General features: G+C 46.8%; 1 protein-coding gene across 4 annotated transcripts in view; it reads right to left on the bottom strand.

Moving 5' to 3' along the window:
• Window positions 1-5,804: 5,804 nt before the first annotated feature.
• Window positions 5,805-22,709, bottom strand: part of Asap1 (ArfGAP with SH3 domain, ankyrin repeat and PH domain 1) — a 308,124-nt gene continuing 291,219 nt past the window's right edge. For all 4 annotated transcript variants that reach the window (XM_087898828.1, XM_087898826.1, XM_087898829.1 and 1 more), the window contains 5 exons: window positions 20,653-20,722; window positions 18,333-18,391; window positions 11,972-12,450; window positions 9,895-10,017; window positions 5,805-8,488 (listed from right to left, as the gene is read on the bottom strand). In XM_087898828.1, the coding sequence (XP_087754954.1) occupies window positions 8,414-8,488; window positions 9,895-10,017; window positions 11,972-12,450; window positions 18,333-18,391; window positions 20,653-20,722 (806 nt within the window). In that variant the 3' untranslated portion in view covers window positions 5,805-8,413. The remainder of the gene's footprint in view (window positions 8,489-9,894; window positions 10,018-11,971; window positions 12,451-18,332; window positions 18,392-20,652; window positions 20,723-22,709) is intronic.

Below are 22,709 nucleotides of genomic sequence, written 5' to 3' on the forward strand. Positions count from 1 at the left end.
GTGTGTGTCTGTGTGTGTGTCTGTGTGTGTGTGTCTATGTGTGTGTCTGTGTGTGTGTCTGTGTGTGTGTGTCTGTGTGTGTGTCTGTGTGTGTGTCTGTGTGCGTGTCTGTGTGTGTGTGCCTGTGTGTGTGTCTGTGTGTGTGTGCCTGTGTGTGTGTCTGTGTGTGTGTGTCTGTGTGTGTGTCTGTGTGCGTGTGTTGCCCAGACTGGTCTTGAACTCAAGGGCTTCCTGTCTGAGCCTCCCTGGTAGCTGGGATGCCAGGCCTATGCCACCGTGCCGCCTGTGGCTTAAGTGATTCCAGCTGAGCGGGAACTAGGCTAGCACATTCAGACAATGTGCCCTTTGCGTCTTTGTTCTGCAGCTTAGGGCTCCATAAGAGGTCCATTGTCCGGCTGCCTGCTTCTGGGTGGGAGTCAGCAGTATGCAGCCTGAGTGTGCAGAGCCAAGTGCAGCAGGGCTCCCTGGCATTGACCTTTCTGGGGGTGAGAGGGCTCCACAGGCTTCTGAACAGGGGAGCAGCTATGTGCCTCTCCTTTACCCCCTTTAGAAAAGAGTGACCCCGAGAGATCCTGAAATGTACGTACAGGTCTTTCTCCTGCTTCCTGGCACACAACTTCTGATTTCCTTGGACCCTCAGGAGTGACAGTGTCATTTTATATGCTGATGCCCAGCTGGTGGTTGCTGGCTCTGGAGGTGAACTATTGGAAAGACCAAGGCAAGAGGAAAGGGTTCCGATTTGTTAGTCCTAGCCAGTCAGGAGGACAGAGGTCTGAAGGTGAAGGTGAGCCTTCCAAACAAACCTGTCCACAGAACAAAGCCTCCCCCAAACCCCAATGGGATAGAGCTTCCAGGAGGGAAAACGAGTCCCTGGTAGTTCCTGAAGGGTGGGTTGGAAGCCCTGCTTCCTATCCTCCTTCCTTTTTATACATATCTCCTGCTCGTTTCTGTGTGATGTCTATTAAAACCTGGTGAGCCAGGCACAACTTTAGTGCCAACACTTGAGAGGCAGAGGCAGGCAGATCTATGTGAGTTCAAGGCCAGCCTGGCCTATAAAGCGAGTTCCAGGACAGCCACGGCTACAAAAAGAAACCCTATGTAAAACAAACAAACAAATAAGCAAAAATAAAACCAAACCAAACCTGGTAAATGATTTTGAGTTCTGTGACCATTCTAGCGAGTTAATTAAGTGGAGTCTATGGGAAGCCCAGTTACTAGTTAGTGTCAAGGTTGTGATTCATGCATGAACAGTCGGGTACTTGGGGTAAACAAGTCCTCCCCTGAGGGCTCTGCAGACATCTTTAGCTAGAGAAGGTATCAGGACAGAGCTGGACCAATGCACGCAGCAGTCTCAGTGTCTCAGCGTTGTTGCAGGATCCCTTCTAGCTACTGACTGTACTGTGTGCTCTGTCATTCAAGGGCTGCCAAGTGACCACCGACTGCTTGCCCAGCACTCAGTAGATTCTTTCCCCTAATTTCTCACTTGTCACCGAGGATGGTGAAGAAAATTCTTCCCATTTCCTGTGTTCATTTGGGAAACATAGCTCAGTTCTAAAGCCCCTTACTGTTCTTCTGTTTGCACTTAGAAGCTTAGAGAGGGTAAGAATCTGTAAGGATCAGAGCTCAAGGTGGGTTTTGTTTTGTTTGCTTTCTTGTGTTTTTGTTTGTTTGTTTTGTTTTGGATTCCCAGGACTTGTAACCCTTGAACTCAGGAGGGAAGGGTGGGTGATCACCAGAAGTTTGAGATCAGCCTGGTTTACATAGTGAGTTCCAGGTTAGCCCTGTCTCAAACAGCCTCTCCCCATAAAAAATAGAAACCGTAAAATCAAAACCAGAGAGGGAACCCTGAACCTCTGGATTCTGACCCTTCAGGGCCTAAGTGGCAATATTACAAATGATCCATCCAGGCCATCAACTGCCACAGTGGGGCTGGCCAGAAGATGCCCTGCAGGTGGCAGGGAGTCCCAGGGCTTTTCCTGACTGAAAGGGGACAGAGGCCGCCAGAGGGTAGCTCTGGACAACATCCTTCCCAGCTTCTCTGTGCTGAGGACTTACTAGCTGCAAGCCAGGAAACACTACATAACAACCAAAGGAAACGTGAGACTCCCAGGGGCTTAAGCAACCTCTGCCGGCTTCTCAGTAATGTCTGTTGGCACATTTGCGGGTATGTGGCAGAGGCTGGGATGAACTGGGTCTGCCAAACTTGATGTCTCCGTCCTTTTCTGTGCACCTGACTATGGAGCAAGTTACAGCCACAAGCAGGTCCCTGCCAGAGCCTTGCATAGGACTCCAGACCACCTCCCTTTCAGTGACAGTTCTAGAGTTTCCAGGAATGACGATGTCTGCCGGTGGTATGTGGACCTCACCCGATGTTTGGGTTTAAAATGCTGGTTTCTGACTCCCTCCTGGGACTGAGTTTCCAGGAAGCTACTTCTCTTTTGAGGAGACCAAAGATAGCAGAGTCCAACCCTAGTGTAAAGTCATGGTGTAGGTGGCACATTTGTCCTGCTCAGAACTGTAAGGTGGCATTTGAACCCCAGCAAAGGCATCTCCCCTGGCAGAAGCAGAAAGCCTTCACAGCGTCAGGCTAAGGTTTGTGGTGTGGTAAGACCTGTGCAAACAACTGTGTTTGTCTGAGCTTTAACTCCTGTTTTCGGGAGCTTACATGTTTCAGGGTCTCACACAACTGCACAGTGCTCCCCTGCCTCCTTGGTTCTGTTCTACGTTTCAAGATACTACTGCTGACTTGGGTGTGTATTACCCAAGAACTGTCTGTAGGGCCCTTCTGACAAATTCAATTGCTGCCCTGAAATGGAAACTCCCTGGTTCACACTTCCCTGGTTCACACTCCGCTGGTGGCTATCTGGTAGACGGCTAGGGTAAGCCTGTTTTTACTCAGTTTCTTACTTCTGACCAGGAGTAAAAGTTCCCTAGGTTGAAATCTGGCCTCCGGCACCAAAAATGGCTTCACTTTTTTTTTTTGTTCTCTTATTTATTTTTAAAAAGAAAACAAACTTTATCTTTTCATTATATATACCAATCTAAGTTCCCACTCCCTCCCCTCCTCCCCTCCACACACCCTCCCTACCTCAGCCTCCATCCATTCCTCAGAGAGGGTAAGGCACATCGCTTTATGGAAGGTCCAAGGCCATCCCTCCTACTATATCTAGGCTGGGCAAGGTATCCATCCAAAGAGAATAGGCTCCCCAAAAAAGCCAGTATATGCAGTAGGGATAAATCCTGGTGCCACTGCCAGTGGCCCCTCAGTCTGCCCCAGCCATGCAACTGTCAACCACATTGAGGGGGACTGATTTGGTCCTATCTTTGTTCCTTCCCTGTCTGGCTAGAGTTGGTGAGCTCCTATTAGCTCAGGTAAACTGTTTCAGTGGGTGAACCCATCATAGTCTTGACCTCTTTGCGCATATTCTCACTCTTGCTCTTCAACTGGACTTTGGGAGCTCAGTCCAGTGCTGCAATGCAGGTCTCTGTCTCTGTTTCCATCAGTTGCTGGATCTATGGTGATATTTAAGATATTCATCAGTCTGACTACAGGGCAAGGCAACTTCAGGCACCCTGACCTCTATTGCTTAGGGTCTTAGCTGGGGTCATCCTATGGGTTCCTAGGAATCTCTCTAGAGCCAGGTTTCTTGCTAACCCCATAATGGCTCCCTCTTATAAAAGTTACCTTTTTAACCCGGGAACACCAGTGCTATCTGCAAATGGAGAGTTCCCTTCAGGGTACTGCAGTCTCACAACACAGTTCCTTTGCACGGGGGCCACCCAGGTGCTGGGTGCAGCACAGGCCAGCTGTCAGCCGAACGGGGGCCTCCTGCAAAAGAAAGCAGGGCTTGGGAGTGGGTATTCCACTCTCTGTAATAGCAAAGAAGACCCTAGAGTCACCCTGTCTGTCTCTGACCTGTACTCGCTGCCTGTTCTGGCTGCTCTTAAGCCCTGAAGCCTCTGAGTTGAATCGGTCAAGGCCTTTAGAATGGGCCACCTCCTTGTTGCCAGTCTCCTTGTACTTGAGCTCACAAACATCATTTACCTGAATTCTTCGTGGCCTGTCAGTGTTACAGGGAGAACATGGAGCTGTCATTGCACCCACAGGTCTGGTATCCTCTGGCCACAGAGGGAATGGCTGTTAAGTCAGCTTGGTAGGTTCAAGTGAATATTCAGTTGCTGTCATTCTCATCTAGGCTATTGGTCAGGCTGAGAGTGTGAGGTGGACACCCATGGATGCCGACACGCATTTAGTACTGGTACTTGTGACATTCACTCCGTTTAGTACCCACACCACCAAACTACGGGAGATCAAGTGTATCCCAAACATGAGAACCCACTGAGATAGGCAAAATAGAAGCTGACCGTGACTAACCAGTGTCACCAGCCTACTCTGCCCCGAGTTGGGAACTTATAAATGGCGGTGAATGGGCACAGGCTTAGAGTAGAAAAAGACAAGGGCAGGCGGGGGGGGGGGGGAGGGGGACACTACTGTTAAGGTCACAGGCACTGCTACGCAGCACGCTATGCGACCTGGAGGTGATCACTCCAGCCGTGCCTAATGAAACTCACCTTGAAGGCTGTGCACGTGCGAAGGAATATGGGCTATCTGTACAAAGCACTCAGTGAATCAGGGTGTGACCCCAGTGACCCTCCAGTTTCTACACCATTCTTTCAGACATGGCTGGCTGCTCTCCAGAGGTCAGATGTTAAGTTTGTGTGTCACAGGGCCGAAGCCACACACCACCAACGGGGGACTGCATCAATCACAAGATAAGCTGGCTGTCCTTGATCCTGGGAAATGTGCAGGTTACTGTTTTTTCTTTCTGAAAACATCCCGATGGAAAAATCACAGCCTTCCCTGACGGAGCTGCTATCCTTGGGCTCATGACATTTGTCTTGCTTTGTGACAGACAAGGATGGACGCTGTGGCATCTTTTTGCGGAGGCTTTACTGTGCTCCCACAGTGTCTCTTTGACTAGAACTGTGTCATGAAGACTCTTGACTACAGGAAATCTTTAGACTAGCCTCAGAACCAAAACCACTTGTATGGACTCCTGACACCATGTATTTTTCCAGCCATGAATCTCCAACCCTGCATGCATTTCCCTGCAGCTCATTTCCAGACCCCTTGGGCTCATACAGGGCACAGTAGATACTGCAGCGCACATCTGTTTGGTCTACACAGCTGTGTGGCTACATCAGGAGTTACAGTTAAGCAAGGCAGGAGATGCAGCACTCAGCATATTAACGTATGGTCCCACCCACAGAAAAAGGGACAGAGTGAAGGCATGGTGTATCATGTTCTCTAGGCATGCTATGTTGGTTGCCTTGAATGTTCACCAGTTATGACTACCTGCAAGGACAACCACAGGAGACCCTTTACATTCTTCACAGAGGATGAAGGACTCTTAAAGTCCCTCCCCTCCCTGATAGAAGGTGCTACAGTTCTCAGCAGTACAGCTGCCAAAATCTCCATGTCCTGGAAGTAATCCCTCCCAGAAACTCCTGTAAGTGGCCTCAATTAAACACACTGATTCATCAAGCTAGATGTGGAGGAACTGTTTGGTCGGCCATTAGTGCCATATCTAGGGTGAACAGATGTTTGTCTTCCCATAAAAAGTTCACACAAGGTGGGAGTGGGAGGAGACTCAAGTGAGCCTGGAAGGTTACAAACTATCACGTACCTAGAGTGGCTGTGGCCCAGGAAGACGTATTCTACCCATCCCCACCCACAAACCAGATAATTTTCTCCCAGTCAATAAAGTAGTGGACAACTCACAAAATGGCCTGATTTCAGATGCTTGGGATCAACTGAGAATATGTTTATTTAAAAGCAATTTTAAATATTAAAAAAGTAGAAATGAACACATACAGTACTGAGAAACTCTCACATTAAATACACGTGAAATGAAAAGTGTACTGATGCTTGGTGGTGGCTCCTGGGTAAGAATGTGGGATTTAACTAGAGGCAGGCACGGCTCCTATATACCATGTCCAAATTGTAGGCAATAAAAAAAAATAAATAACAATTGCTGTCCAACAGGAAAATAAGACACATTGTTTGCAGACATAACTTTCCTTTCTAGGGGAAAAAAAAAGGAATGAATTTGCTTTCTTACGGTTCCATACCTTCAAAATATTATGTCATGTACAAAATTGCAGACAGTGGCTCATCAAGGTTCCAGAACAAGGTCAGATTTAAACTTAACAAGATTGCCAAAGGAATGTCTACCTAGTTTTCCTATGTCCCACAGCACAATGGAGTAGAGAGAACTCAAAATCCTGATGAGAAACAAAAATCAGAAAAGAAACATACATTTCTGTGAGCTCCTGTAGCAGAAGAGGACATCATTAACTCTCTGGCATTTTAGAGACAGAGCTTGTTTAAAAACCAGCTTATGTTCACGTCAGCAGAAAACCGCCTAGACCTTCTAAATGCAACTTCAAACGCATCTTAAGAATGATGAACAAGCTGGGACACTGGGCAACCGCCACATTCCTAAAACCATTATGGCCTCTAAAACAAGGTTGGTGGCGCTGCTGGCTGCACACTAGCATGCGGACTGGCACCTTTTGCTCTTGGTTTGATGTCGGGATGCACAGGTGCCCAGACACTATGGAAGCAACTGCTTAAGATCAGTTTCCAGTGACAGCTGGTAGAGTGTTTTGAAGGTTTGTCATGCAAGGTTTGATTTATTTCTTGGGTGGCTATTCAGAGTTCTCACGGTCACCATTTAAGCAGAACTAAATTAGTATTTACTGAGCACTGTGGCTACGAGAGGGCTTTTCCCATAAGCTTCATGGGAACCGTGCTTCTGTGAAATCAATGTTTCTCATTCATTGCCGCGATTATCTGCTAAAAAGTATTTGTCTCCTGTGCCGTGGTCAGGACAGCAACTCAAGCAAATGTAACTCCAGGAGGACAACGCATCTTGGATCAGAACAGTCCTGGACCCAGGAGGACAAACTAGTGCATTCTCTCCCCAAATCCAGACTGAAGCTGGAGATGGAAATGCAACGTGATGAATGGGCTGAGGGGAAAAAAAAACAAAACAAAGGAAAACACAAGCAACAAGAGACCAGAGACAGACAGACAGATAGCCAGACAGACAGAGATGGCTTGCAGAGAGCTTTATCACAGTGCAATTCATAGCAGCGTCCCACAGCTCGGTTATAAACTGACTTGAAGGGCACATGTCTGCTGGGTAAGTTTAAGATGAGAAAATTAACCTGTAACTGGAGTTTAGAGACGAGAACTGGGAGGAGGAGAAAAAGGGAAAAAGGGAAGCTTGGTGTCAGCACCTGGATTCTGCATTAGAAAACTCAAAGACTGACTTGACAATTTTTCATCTTGAATAGTAAAGGTTTAATCAAGAACAAAATGAAGAAAATCATTTCAAACTGACACTTTCGACGCTTCAAAACGGTTGAGGGGTGCTGCGCCAACGCGATGTGCAAACATTGGAGAAGGCCAAATGAGTGACCAGAAACAAGTATTGTTGCAATCTTGTAACTTCTGCTTTAATGGCAATCAAGTTTAAAAATGTACAGTTCACTTCTTCATACTGTTTGTTCCTTTATAAAAGGCAGAATTCGGGTAAGCTTCTAGATGCATGCATAACGTAGAGGTGGATATTTTCTGGCAGTCCTTGGTTCCTGAAAGTTGAACTTCATCAGACGTGGTTTTAAGCTTTTGTCAAAATAGTCATGAAGGATATGTTATTTTTGCATAATGAGGTAATATCTCAGGGGTGGGCACTCGCCATAAGATGTACAAATCCACTCACCTAAACTTGCACGAGGCTGCGTACACTGTAAAATGCTGCAGAGGACTTTGTGTCAGTGACTATTTGCTGAAGGAGTAACACATTTAACTGAGCACTTTTCTGTAATAAATACCAAAGTAGGTCTTTATAGCTGTAAACTGTGTACACAGATAACTACAGGCTGCAGGCCAGGGGGCTAACTTAAAGTTCCGCCTGGAGCACAGAACCCACCTCTGCTAATGTTGCATGTTCAGTAACGCCATTGAAAATACTGCATTGTTAGGAGGAGTCAGTTCTGCACCCTTCATCAGCTGCTGGAGACTCTTCACCTGGAAAACCAGCAGCTCCTATACTCCTGGTTTTTGTTTGCTCATAAACAGCACAGAGAGAGAGAGATGTAAGTGCTAGATGCCAATGATGGCTTTGGCAAACCAGTAAGGCGCACCAGTTCCCGAGGCTACCCTAATACTGGTGAAGGCCGAAGACCACAGGATATTTACAATACATACTATATTCCCCTCCTGAGTGGCCCTTCAATGAGTTCTTGGTCTGTAACAGCAGCTATATACATGTTGTATACAAGATTACACGGAGGCAGCGGTCTGGCATGAAGGGTGTGGACGGACAGAAGGTTCTGCTTTTTGCTAGTCAGACAGGATGTGAACGAAGGACACTGGAAAGACACCCTTCCTTTCAGGCTGTCCTTCGATGTGCCCGATCTGTAGGAAGAAAGGAGTAGTTAGACAGGAGGTGGCCGCAAGTTCACCCCTCCACTCTTTGGTGAACCACAGTGTTGCTAATATAACACAGCAAGGCGACAGCCCCGAAAGAGCAAGTGCCGGCCTCGCAGTGGTCAGTCAGCACTTCTGCGCACTCTCACGGCACCACTCAGAGGATTACCGAGGAAGGCTTCTGCGGGGTCAGGTTCTATGCTATGCTTGATGCTATGATGAGTAGCCATGCCATGAGGAAGCCCAGACAAACCTTGATCAGCCCTTTTCTTACTTACAAAATTTGGTAAAAGAAAAAATTTGGTAAAAGTAAAACAAAAAAAGACTTGTGTAATTAAGAAAAAAAAAGAAAGACTGGACCCAGAAGAGCTTCTGGCTACTACAGATGTGTCAGTGTGGAGACAGATAGTGGCCTATGGCAGTTTTACCGTTTGCAGCACAGACCTGCAAAAGCCATGGTTACAAGACTTCCCTTATTACCTCAATGAGATCAATGTTAATTGCACTGAAAAATGTCCTGCTGTGGGCTCTGCATAGAAAGAACAGCAAGAGCATGTGCACGGGCTGGAGAAGCCCACCGAATCCAGAGAAGGGTGCACTAGTGAGCTAGGCAGAAGCAGCCGCGACAGGCCACCTTTCCTGTTCCTTCCCTCGAGTACCGGTAGGAGTGCGCTGTGCCCAGGCCTCCATGATACCAGTCTCCTCTGAGAAGTACGGTCTACCCCTCTCTGTGCTCAGAAGGGTCGCATGAATTACATACCAGTATTAGAATTTTAACCTCTTTACTGCGATGCGTGTTGGGTTGGTGGCTCATAAAATTTCCCTGGGCATGTTACTGAAATATCATAAAAATGTTCCTTTACTCCCAGGAATCTTAGTTGGAATCACCGGTTTCTTAGCAGTGATATGATCACCTGCGGACTCTATGTAGTAGCATTAACAGACAACGGGGGAAGGGGGGATCTAGATAGCCTTGTGAAGTAGGACCCTGTCCTGATTTGTTTCCCTCAGAGGAAACAGTCTTCAGATGGCATGAGCCTGATTCAAGTCCACAGGGCTAGTGACTGACACCACTCGGGGACTTCCGACTCTAAGTCACTGTCCTATGCTGGTGGTGCACACTGGGAGCAGGCCTGGCTCTGCTAACAAAGACACTGGCTCAGCAATCACCTCTAAGCACTCCCTCCCCCCATTCACCTGCCCAAGAAAAACACTCCAGTCATGGGTGCCTGGCCCATTTTCAAAGTAACTTTGCCTTTTTATAGCACAGTCTTAGTGACAGAAGGGCAATGTGAATGGCCATGGGGTGACTTACATGCCTAGCAGGACCCTCACACCCGCCTATGTAATGGAGAGTGTAATGGACAGAGAGACAGACAGACATGGGAACATACCCACCACTCCTGGTCCTCCTCCCCTGTTACAATGATCACCTCTCCCTCGATGAACGTGAGTTCGTCGTCATTGTCTGCCTGGCAGTCATAAATGGTCTTCACGCGCCTCACTTTATTTTTTCCCTGGAATAAAGAAAGTAGGTTTGAACGGGGAGCAAATGAAGGGAGAAACAGAACAACCCTTCACAAGGTGGGCGAACCCAGGCAGGTGATTTCTCTTTGCCTAGACTTGACTTTCTCTCACGTGTTGGTATTTCTCATGAGAGCGCATGCATGCAGGTGTGTAGAAGATTTATCTGCTTTCTGGGCACTGTGCATTCTCAGGAATGGCAGTTGCAGGGAGTTTTTGGCAGAGGGCAACCAATGCAGGCAGTGATCACAATTCAGCTTTCCCAAAATGCATGAAGGGATTTGTCCTTCCTCTGCTGTGCCCCACCCCACAGCATCAGCTTGCAGAGAAATGACAGCAGAAGCTATAAAATGCATAAGATGTGCATTTTCTGCTTGCCGAATGTGCAGCACAGATGGATTTCCTAGGGTCTCATGCAAAATGGGTCAGGACACATCAGGAACACCCAGGGAACAGCTTGAGTCTAAACAGCTGTGGTTCTGACCAGAACTTTTATTGGCTGGACTTCAGTTCTCTAAAGACAGCAAGGTGTAAACAGTACCTTCTAAGGAATACTTTAAACACCCAGTTAATTAGATTACTAGCAACAGAAATAGAAAACTACCTTTTTATTTTATTTCATGACCATTGTGTTTTGCCTGCATTTACGTCTGTGTAAAAGTGTTGGATCCTTGGAACTACAAGCAGTCACGAGCTGCCATGTGGGTGCTGGGAACTGAACCTGGGTCTTCTGGAGGCTCCCAACCAAGTCATGGCTCTAGCCCTGGCAAGTTCTCTCTTTAAGTGCTCTGTGCCTCATGTCTTTCCCTTTGTCCCTTGTTTCTCTCTGGCTTTCCTGATGATCCCAGCTCCTTCCTGAGCTCCTGGGGGAGTGGCTGGGGTACATGTGCTGGTGAGGTTGGAAGGCTGACCAGACCCATAGTAGCAGATTTTTATCTCAGCTGAGAGACTGAGAAGGCCTGTAATGTGTTAACTTATAACGGTGAGGAATAAGTGAGATACTATCACTAAGGCAGGCAGTGTGAAATGGGGATCTGTGCATATAAGAGACCAGCGATTCTGTCCATAGAGCGGAGAAAGGCTGGAAGCAGGCACACGGACAATGGGGGACTCAAATCTATGGAAGAAAGGGTCATTTTTACCTTTAGTGTTGACATACAGCACCAGAGATAGCAGATGTAGTGGAAAGAGTTTTGGTTCTCCACCTTAATCTGGGGTGTATGGGTACTGTGTTACACCTTTTATTTTTGAGTGTTACACTTACATAAAGATTGGGGGGGGTCTTGAAAAAGACACTTTTTATATAAAGCTAAAGTTGGGACACATTGTGTGAAATGATGGAATGACAAGATCACTACAAAACCCCATCTGTTAGACTTTCCTGGGCTTTCCCTCTGGTTCTGGTTGGAGACTGATCCTAGGGTAGTGAAGTTCAATCCATGGCTTCTGAATCAGAGACACAGTAGCTGAGGGCTTGTGATGTGTCCACTGTGTCCTACTCACGGGTCACTGTACTGGTGCCCCTGAGCCCAGTACCATATGGGGTCTTCTTGCACCCAGGAATCAGGCTCAGAGAAGGCAAGTACACTGCTAGCTGGCAGCCGCATCAGGCACTGAAGCCAGGTACCACAGCATGCCAGCTGGGATCCAAAGGGAGTGTCTGTGGTCATCAGGTTCCATACCCCTACAAAGGCTTCAATTTATATGGGCCACGGCTCTCTTACTAAGTACAGCTGGGCACACCTCTGATCACCACCTTCCTGAACTGTGACAGTCTGAGGATGCTGCTTAGTGGCAGAGTACAGAGCGCGCGCGCACACACACACACACACACACACACACACACACACACACACACACACACAGCTCTAGGTTGTGCTCCCAGCACCATGAAAGGAAGGGCGAAATGGGCCTCACCAGAGGAGGAGAACACTGCTTTTCACCCACCGTATTGATTTTTCTCGGCAGCGGTACAGGTGTCTCCGACAGTGTGGGTGTGAGGTCACTGGAGTCCTCAGATGCTTGCTTCTGGATGGTATCTCTGGTCTGCACGTTTGGGGAGAGATCTCCTGTGTGTGACTTCTGTGTGACCTCTGAGGGTGGCTGCACCTTGGATGAGACTTCGCTAGCCTGGGACTTTGCCATCAGGTCTCCCAGCTGTGGCTTGGGGGGCAGATCCTTCATCTGTGGTTTGGGAGGTAAGTCTGAGAGCTGTGGCTTAGGGGGAAGATCACCTAATTGGGGCTTGGGGGGCAGTTCTCCAGGCTTAGGTGGCAATTCTCCAATTTGGGGTTTAGGGGGTAGGTCTCCAGGTGGTGGCTTTTGGGGTAACTCTGCCAACTGTGATGATTTCTGAAAAACCTCAGGTGGAATGTTGGTTTTGTCGAGGGAGAGATGATGGCTGGTTTCTGTCTTCCTTAGGGCCACTGTGGGAAAGGATGACGAGAAGAGGTCATGGCACAGACGAAATAAAGGTGGAAGGTGTCACAGTCATGGAAAAAAGCCAAACACTAACCAGAGCACTGCCCTGGGTGGGTGATGGTGGTGTACTCCTTTAATCCCAACACTCAAGAGACAGAGGCTGGCCTGGTCGACAGAGCTAGTTCCAGGACAGCCAGGGTTACACAGAGAAACATTGTCTTGGGTCTTGGCAAAAGCAAGGAAAGGCATTGACCTGCTGTGAGAACTGGTGATGAGCAAGCCCAAAGTCCCACTCACAAAAATAAAGTTGGAAGCCAGGAAAGCATCTACATTGCAACTTAGAGCTCCGGGCTTCCATTGAGCCAGTGCAAGATGACCATATCAATCCAGAACTCTAAGAACATAAAATATGATTTTACAAAAACAGAAAACTTTCCTGGATGTCAATCTACCACAAAACTTAGCCATTTATTTTTACATATTTTTCTCCTAGAGGTTTCTATAGGTATAACTTTTTAAATATGTTATTTTAGCAAAACCATTTGCCATGTTATGTACAAGTTTATTAGAACAAAGTACAAAATCACTTTTGACGGGACAGTCCAATCAATTTAATAGCCTTACCTACTGCCCCTCATTTTACAGGACTCAGTACTGGCAAGAGGTCCTTCTGTTGCCCACCTACCATCACGGCACCCTGTTAAAATCTGGCGACGCGTACACTGACTGATGAATATGTCACAACACACACAAACTACTGTAGCATGCTTTGTCTAAAACAGCTCACTTAATATGCTTGGGAGTTTCTACATCAATTCAGGAAAATGCCACTGCTATAGAATCATCCTTGGAACAATGTATGAACTTGAAGTATAGCGTGTGCGACACTCTCACTCACCCACTTTCTGTGTGTGGTGGTCTCAGTGAGGACGGTCCCCGCATGCTCTCATGTGTGGTGGTCTCAGTGAGGACGGTCCCCACATGCTCTCATGTGTGTGGTGGTCTCAGTGAGGACGGTCCCCACATGCTCTCATGTGTGTGATGGTCTCAGTGAGGACACTCCCCACATGCTCTCATGTGTGTGATGGTCTCAGTGAGGACGGTCCCCACATGCTCTCATGTGTGTGGTGGTCTCAGTGAGGACGGTCCCCGCATGCTCGTATGTTAGAACGCTTGGGCCCCAGTTACTGGAACTCTTCAAGCAGGTTTAGGAGGTGTGGCCCTGCTGGTGGAGGTGTGCCACTGTTTCAAAAGCCCATACTAGGCTCACTTTTTCTTTCTCTGCCTGCTGCCTAGGAAATCAGGATATACAGCTCTCAGCTATTACTCCAGAGTTATTATGTCTGCTTCCTGCCATGAAGATTATGGACTAACCCTCTAAAACTGTAACCAAGGCCCCAATTGTTTTCTTTTACCTGAGTTGCCTTGGTCATGGTGTCTCTTCAAGAGCAATAGAAGAATAACTAAGACACCATGTCACTGTGTGACCTTGGCCAAATTGCACAACCTCTCTGAATTTCAATTTCCTCACCACTAAAACTCTATTTCAAAGGGTGATCATGAGGATGATATAACTTAGTTGATGCAAAAAATTTACTGTGAGTACATGACGGCCATCAGTATTCCACAGGAGTGACAATATTATTGTTATTAAGTGGGTTTCCTTGAGGCCTTGTGGGAGCTCTAGTTTTACAACTCTGGCTCTTTTCTTGGTAGGGGAGCTGAGTACTTAGTGTGTGCCACACCGAGAAAGCAGTAGTGTGTTTAGAAGAGCATCCTCAGAAGAGAGGGGCAAGGAGAAAGAGGAGAGGCCTCAGTGCGGTCCACTACTCAGCTGTCCTGAGACCGCTTCTGCTCATGGCCTGTCCATGCCCCTCTCTAAGAAACAAAGCTCAGAGAGGTCTGCTCATGGGCTGACTCCCGAGCTCTGACGAATGTGGCATGACTACAGAGTAAAGCTAGGGCTGGAGAGATGGCTCAGCTGTTGACAGCACTACTCACTGCTCTTCCTGAGGACCCAGGCTTGATTCCCAGCCAGCACCCATATGACAGCTCGCAACAGCCTGTAATTCCAATCCCAGGGGACCCAAGTCCTCTTCAGGCCTCCACAGGCACTGAGCAAGGACGTGATGCACAGACATACATGAAGACAATAATTTTTTTTTTTAGAGAGTAAAAATGAAATAAAAACCCAGATAAAAACAAAATTAAAGCTGGACCAATTATGTTCCTCTCCCTGAAAGCACAGATCTGGGCAACTTTCAATCTGAAGTATGCAGAGGGGGAAGCTGGAGGCTCCCTGTGGCAGCAGGGCTGAGAAGGGCTGGCTGGGATTTTCACTCACAGGGAGCACAAAGCTCAAGTGCTGGTGCCCAAAGCCTCAAATGAAGCAGTGATCACAGAATTTCATCCTTTTTAAAAAAATTGAAAGTGGTCCAGGATTGTGAACCATGGTGACCCACGGCCTGAAGATGAGACAAGGTGGGAAACATGGAAAAGGTGACGAAAGAACCACGAGGGCTTACGCTGTAGGAATGTTACAGTGGCACCAAGAAGCTGGGGCACAGGGACTCGGCACCGAGAATAAACCAGTGTGCTCAGATCATCAGTGTGCCACGTGGGACTCAGGCCGAGGCTGAAGGAATGGACCTTGGTTCAGACCATGGGCAGCTACCAACCTCTCAATGAGAGTGATGGAGTGTGACTTAGAAAATGCCAAGGCTTACACTTGCATCTGATCACGACTCAAGTCCTACAGTCAGCTGACAGGAACCCAGAAGAGAAAAGAACATGAGAAACGAACACAGGGGATGCAAACACCACGATCCAGAATGCAAGTGCTATGGGCACTGATGCACTGAGGGAGCATAATGCAGGCACTGTAGTTTATGTGACAGAAGAGTCTCCCCAACTCCATGTGTACATGTGACCTTGGCTCTGAGGCACTACAGGTGAGACAAGGTCACGAGGGTGGAGCTCCCATGCCTGGATCTTAGTGGCCCTATAAGAATAGAGCACAGAGACATTCTTATTCTCCCTGTCTTTAGCCATGAAATGTCCCAAGCCAGCAACAAGGCCATCATCAAATGCAGTTCCTATACTTTACATTTCTAGAACTGTGAACCTAAATAAGCCACCTTTCTTAACAAAGTTAACAGTTTTTTTTGTTTGTTCTTTGGTTTTTAAGACAGGGTTTCTCTGTGTAGGTTTGACTGTCCTAGAATTCACTCTGTAGACCAGGCTGCCCTTGAACTCACAGAGATTCGCCTGCCTCTGTCTCCCTGAGTGTTGGGACTAAAGACATGCACCACCACCACTCAGCCCAGAAATTTTATTATAGTAATAAAAATATATGAATAAACAGCACAACTTTAAGTGACATAAAAGATAAGTCATCTGTATTTTATTTTGATCCTTATTCAAATAATTTATAAAAAAAAAACCACTCACTTATGAGACAACTGAAAAGAAGGAACTTTTGATTTTTAGACCTAATGACTGAATTGCACACATATGAAATGACGATGTTTGGGATCTGCTGTGGAATGACATGGAGTTCTGGGCAGGGTATCAGACAAAAGATGAAGGAAATACTCTTCAGAGCGGAAGCCGGTTAAAGAGTACCTGCATTATAGGTTTTTTTTTTTCATTTTTAGCAAGCTTGTTGTGTATAAATTTCTAACAGTGAAATTATTCACACAGAGAAATCTGGTAAGCATGCCTGTGTTCTGATGGGAGCGTCAGGAGACAGTGGTGTGGAGGGCCCAGAGCTAGAGTGCAGTTCTGAGGCCTGAGGAAAGGGGGAAACAAAAGGATCAGACTCCCCACAAAGGCTGGTGGGTCCCAGGATGGCGGCAGGGGCAGGTTTACACCTTGCAGAAACTTATTTTTCTTTCTCAAATTAAAGCAAGCTTTTTTACTGAAACTTTATATATTGACCAAGATAGAATTTTGTCCAGGCCCACTCTCGGAAACTTTTCAGCTGAGTGGCCCCAAGGCACGTGTGGTCTTATATGGACAGAACCCGTAGGCCATCATACTTTCCCATGAGACTTTGTTGTTATTTTTCAAAAACTACAACTCCAAGAATCCCAGGAAGTTACCTGGTCCTGGGGGCGGGGGCAGAGAGGGGTGATGTACAGGTTAACTTAGGGTCTAACATTCCCCCTGAAATTGTATCCTGGGCCGAATCCTTGACTCAGTGATGGGTACCAGTTTATATTTAGATCAATAACCATCAGTTTAATGGTACCCAGATAGGCATTATCATTTAGTTATTGTATCAATGATATAAGAGCCAATAGTAATTAACAGGAAGCAGACGGGTCAAAGGCCCTGCAGTGGATCTAACTCTTGGTTTTGCATAAAGCAAGCCAAGTGTCCTATCATATTGTAGATCTAATAGTTAATGAATCTACCTGAAGATCTAAGCCCACTTTTCTGGTATATCAACTGGCATTATAGGTGGCCATTTGTCCCCTCTGTCAGTCTTTTTTTTCTTCTCTGAACAGTGTGCAGGGTTAACTGGGACACATGTGAGGAGCACTCAGTGACCTTGCGGCCAGAGTACATACTAGATCAGTTACTGGACACAGTGTAGTAAGGGACAGTGAATGTTAGGGAGAGCTTTTCCTGTGGGACTAACAGTGGGTCAGGAGGATGGAGAAGGTGTGAAGGAGACATGGACAGCGGCAGAGGGGCAGCAGCCACAGGTGAACTAGGACTAAGAATTCTTTGGGTTTGAATCCACTGGAAGTAAGCCAAGAGACAGGCAGAAGGATTCTGTGGTAATACATGAGAAACAGAGAGCAGAATCTGGGCAGAACCAGGAGGTACCAAAGACTGGGGTTGTGCTCTGGGCAGAGTTTGAAAATCACCATCACTTTGCCCCAGACAGACTGACCGGGTGGGCCAGCCTTTCTACTCCATTGTCAGCAGCCTCGTGGGATTCTGCTACCTAAGCAGGAGTATAGTCTCATCCCAAAGGATACCACTTGACAGAAGAGCTCAACAGAGTGCTACAACTTGATGTCCCTACACTAACCTCTGGTTTGCCAACTGTTGAAGTAGGCCTTGGAGCGATGGGCTGGGGCACGGGGTTCTACTGTGAACACTGACCATGGGCACTGACAACCTGGTGCAATCAGAGCTCCTCTGAGCATTTACACGGATCTGACACAGGCCTGCAGGCTGGAGGCTTTCACAAGGACCTAATAAAGCAGGCGCTTCAGAAGGGGCTGCATGACTCGCAAGCAGAGCTGTCTCTGTGCACTCATTTGTGGGGTAGAAGGGGCTGAAAATTTCGTTTTATAAATGAAAAGCATGGTCAGGATTTGAGAAGGTTGGTCAAAGAGCCAAGTGTCTGCTTGGCAAAGCAGCGGCATTGTAGACACTGGTTTCCTGTGCTTCCCAGGCACAGGTGTCCCTGTTCTGCATGACAGATGCTGTCCCAGGAAAGGCTGCCGTTGCTACCGCCTTGTGAGGGGCCATCTGAAGCATGACTTCACCCTGTCCTCACACAACCTCACCACTACAGATGAGGACTCTATGCGGGTAACGTTAGTGAGTCATTTGCCCAAGGTCTCACGACTCGAGAATGAACAGTTGTGGTGGTTCTTCAGCGCCAATAGTCAGGTTTCTGATCGGGAGAATGATACCTGAGGGTTAGCAATGTGTATTCTGAAAAAGGGTTGCTTCCTTAAGGAAACTATAGCATTTGCTATATAGACAGATTTATTTTCTTCATTTAACAAATATTTGCCAGGCACTTACTCTCTACTAGTCTAGATACCTGGGATAGATCAGTGAACCAAAGGGACGACACTCTGTCCCCAGGACAGACAGTGACACTTCTATAACATGTGAGTATAAAGAGGAGGAATCTTACCTTTCTGAGGTAGTTTAGGAAGCACTCTTGGGCCAAGGGCTGTCTTAGCAGAACTGGTGCTGATTAACAAATAACAGTTGTTTAGCATCTAAAAGTTCATCATTTCAACAACAGCATTTCATAATTACCTTAAGGACCTTTCCTTTCTTTTTTGGAGACAGGTGTCACTATATTGTCATGTCTGGACTGGAACTCACTATGTAGACCAGGCTGCCCTCAAATTCATAGATTTACCTGCCTATGCCCCTTTAGTGCTGGGATTAAAGGTGTGTGCCACTATGCCCAGACTCAAATTTCTTTCCTAGAGGTAGAGAGGTGACTCAGAGAATAAAGGTATGTCCAGGTAAGTGCAGCATCCGGTGTCAGATCTCCAGATCCCACATAGAGGTGGGAGGAAAGAAATGACTCCACAAAACTTGTCGTCTGACTTCTACAAGCCCTGCTGTGCCATGGTGCTCCTCTATCACACACACACACACACACACACACACATGCACAACCACTAATACTAAAAGATAATTTAATGAAAGATTATAGTATACTTTCTATGTTTTGGCTGGCCCCGATGGCCCTCATTTTAAAGCTGTGTTTGGGGGTGACCATGTGTGAAAGCTGTCAGCACTCTGCGCACTGCGCCCCTGATGCCCTACACAGATGTCATCCCACAAGCAGCCCCTATCTCCCCCGCCGTTCCCGAGATGCAGACTGAAGTGTGAGTGTCATCATCTGGTGCGTCCCCAGGCCTCTCCTGATCACAGCCTCCCTAGAGGACAGGCAAATGAGTAGGGGAAGAAACACCTAAGTCCCTGGAACAAGTCTCTACCACGTTGTTTGAATAAGCAAATTTAACATCTGCTAGCTGGAAGCCACTACTTCCCTTTCACAAGAGTCTGAAATGCTCCTCAGAAGACCTGAGAGACACCTTGCATTCAAAGAGCAAGAGCAGCCAAGCACCTGGGCTGTACCTGTGAGAACTCCTTTCGGACCTCAGGCTTCTTTTCCCTGTCCTCTGACATTGCACGAATTGGTTGACCTTTCTTTGTTCTGTCCACCTGACCACCACACAAAGGGAGTCAAAGAAAGAGGATGTGCATGAGTTCCCCTTTCGGTCTGGCTCTTAGATATCCTGCTTTCTTCAGCTCTTGGGCAATCCAACCTCCCATCCTGGGGGATGGGGAATAGCCATGTTCAGAGGAAGCCACTAGAGTACAAGAAACAGTGAGTAGGAGAGGACTCAATGTCCATTCCTGACTGTTTTTCTCGTGTTCTGCCTTAGCATCTTGGGGAGGCACAGCTTCCCATTACTAGTTAGTTACTCCTGCTCACAGGTAAAGCCCAAGTCTAGAGGACCAGAGAGTCCTTTCAGGATGCTCCTGGGTCAGAGCTGCAAGTGCTTGGGTGTCTTCTGGTGTGCTCTGGGTGAGTGAGAATGGGGAGAACTTCATGAATTTGATTCTGTTTATGAACACTTTAGGTGAGCACTTTCCTTATGTCACTCTTCCCTCTCCACAGAGAGCCTGTCCAACTGGAGCTAAAGGACAAAGAATAAGAAGGAAGTCAGGCTGAAGATGAGTGAAGGAATGCAGAGCCACTTTGACGCTGCCCCACCGTTTAAACACACTGAAATAGGACCACGGTAACAGGCTGATCTCCCCGTGTTAAAGAGACTAAAACTGACAATTATGAAAGAAATGAGTTTATTTACTTATTTATTTATATTTTTAATATAAACTTAGCTGATTCTCTCTTTCCCAGGTGTGGAGGTGGCTCTCTGCTTCCTGACTAATCTCTAGAGGAAAGAGAAGTTAACTTTCCATTCTTAGGCAAGTTCCCAAGTACCTACCCTCAGAGTAAGGAGGGGAGACAGGAATACTGCTTTAAGTCTAAACAAACAGACAACAAACAGACAAAAAAAAAAAAAACCCTTTCCCCTCAACACATGTACACATACACCATTCACATTCTTACATTAAAAAAATCTTTAGATTTAAAAAAAAAAAAACCTGTGCAGTTAAAAGGTCAGAAATAGGCCAGGCAAAGTGGTGCACAAATTTAATCTCAGCATTAGGAAGACAAAGAGGTAGTTAGATCTTTCTGAGTTTGAGGTCAGCCTGGTCTACATAGCAAGGCCTGTTCCAGGCAAGGGCACCCCACTGGGGCCCAGCAGGGAGATGCCATGTAGAACTGAGCAAAGATGTCCAATTTCTCTTCCTAACTGGTGCTGCCAGGTGACTACACTGAGTAGCAAAGCCCAAGTCTATAAGTCTGTCCACAGCAACTATGAGCACAACAGGAGAGGAAGGCAGGGGTGGTGGCTCACCTTGCTTGCTGAGAAAGCCCCTCAAATTTGTTTGTCGTCTTACTTGAAGATGATGGGCCCACATCATTACCTACAAGAAAGACACAAGTTACATCTTCAGACATGGACATGAGAGAGACTCTGGCAAATGGGCTGGAATCCCTCAGGTCCTGGAAAGCATTAGAAGACCTCAGTCAGAAGAGCATGTACTTCCTGTGTTAAAACAAAACCAAGTAGGGTTTGGGACTCATGTTTTTATTGTTAGTCAAAGACTATGCCAGTAAGTTTCTAAGATCATAGGAACTTGCTGATGTCCAGGGGCCAAGGATCTGAAAAATCAATAAAACGTCATGTTCATTTAAGAGGCTAGTTACCAACCAGACAGGGACGACACACTCAACTCACAAGTGAGGGCCTATGTGTGGGTGTGTTACTGACAACCAGCCATTACACTCTGGCCACCTGCATAGTCAATATCCACTCAGTATTAACATGTTTTAGCACCTACTATGCACAAGGCAGGAACGCAGAACAAGAAGAACAAAAGGTAAGAACATGTCACTGCTTTCACAGAGTTTAGGATTTGCTCAGCAGACTTACATAAAGAAATGAGACAGAGTCAGGCAGGGTGATATGAAAATGAAGGAACAGTATCCAAAAATTAAGCTGGTGAGAGAGGATATGGCATCTTGCAGAAGCAGGAGAATTTCTAGTGGGGCAGTGTCCAAACAAGAAGAGCCCAGGAGTATGGATGTGTGATTTGTGCAGGTAGGCAGAGGACAGGCGGAACATGAGTGGGGCTTTCTGTGACGGCTGTATGGTGGGAGCATGCGGCAGAGCTGGGCCTCAGGTTTTCTACAGGAATTCAGGGATGAGGAAGTAACTTAGTATTTTTCACTCCATGATCAGGCTCATGTCAGAGCACAACATCTCTGAAATGTGTTCTTTCCTGCCAGCTGCCATTCTGAACCACATGAGACTGGCATTTTTACCCTCTTTTAAAGATAAGAAAATGAGAGGCTAAGTTTATGAATTGCTACAGGTTCCACAGCTACAGTGAAGCCAAGAATCCTGACCACGGAGCTGTGTGCTTTACACAACCCCCTAGGTTACTATGATAGTAACACAAATAATACCACCTACCATTAATTGAGTACTTAACACAAACATGTTATTTGCCAAGTATCTGTAGGTAATCATATTCGTGAGAAAAGACACAATTGTCTCTTCCAATCTACACATAAAGAAAAACAAAGGTGTAAGGTGGGGGGGAAGCAACAGGTGAAGGATCAGCATTGAGATACACAGTCAGGGGCCCCCTCTAGAGCCTGTACTCTGAACCACCCACTATTCTCCCAGTTCAGACAAAAACTGTTCCATCAGGAGAGGCTGGCAGAGCTGAAACTGGACCTCTTGGGCAGAATGTTCTGTAATGCCAGGACATGAGACAAGAAGAAGCAAATTATACTGGTTCTGACAACACCACTACCTTTCAAACTGATTGCCACTTAATGGTGACTGGATATTCTTTAACATTTGATGTGTTTCCAGCAGCACATGGCCTAAAACTGAGAAAACTGAGGACGTCCCTGGCACCTCTCAAATAACTCTCAGAGGTGATCTTCAAGGCAAGCATTTCTTTAGAACCATATTTCATGCTGAGCCTCCAGTCCTGGACACCACGCCTTGTGCTTCCACATGTTCTGCGAGCCACAACGACGTTTAGGGAATAAGATGTTCCCACTAGTTCCCTTTCTACACAAAAACACTTAAAGAAAATGACTATTTAACGCAGTTATGCAGAAGAGAACTTGACAATAGCAAGGAAAGGTCCCTGGCTCTCTTGTGGTCATTCTCTATTACACAGGTGAGTATCAGAGTAGGCTGGCAGTGGCCTGGGCCTACAGGCCTGGAAGTTCAGAGTTCGCATTTACTGTTCCTCTTTGTCCAAAGTTACTTGCTGTTCTCCAAAGAATATGTCTGTAGGCCACTACAACTTTGCCTCTCTTGTTTCACCTGCACAGTCTGTCCCTTCCCACACTCGAGTCAATTCTTGCCCATCTAAAGAACATCTCCCT

Source organism: Myodes glareolus, chromosome 19, assembly GCF_982192425.1.
Source record: "Myodes glareolus chromosome 19, mMyoGla1.1, whole genome shotgun sequence".
Taxonomy (NCBI): Eukaryota; Metazoa; Chordata; class Mammalia; order Rodentia; family Cricetidae; genus Myodes; species Myodes glareolus.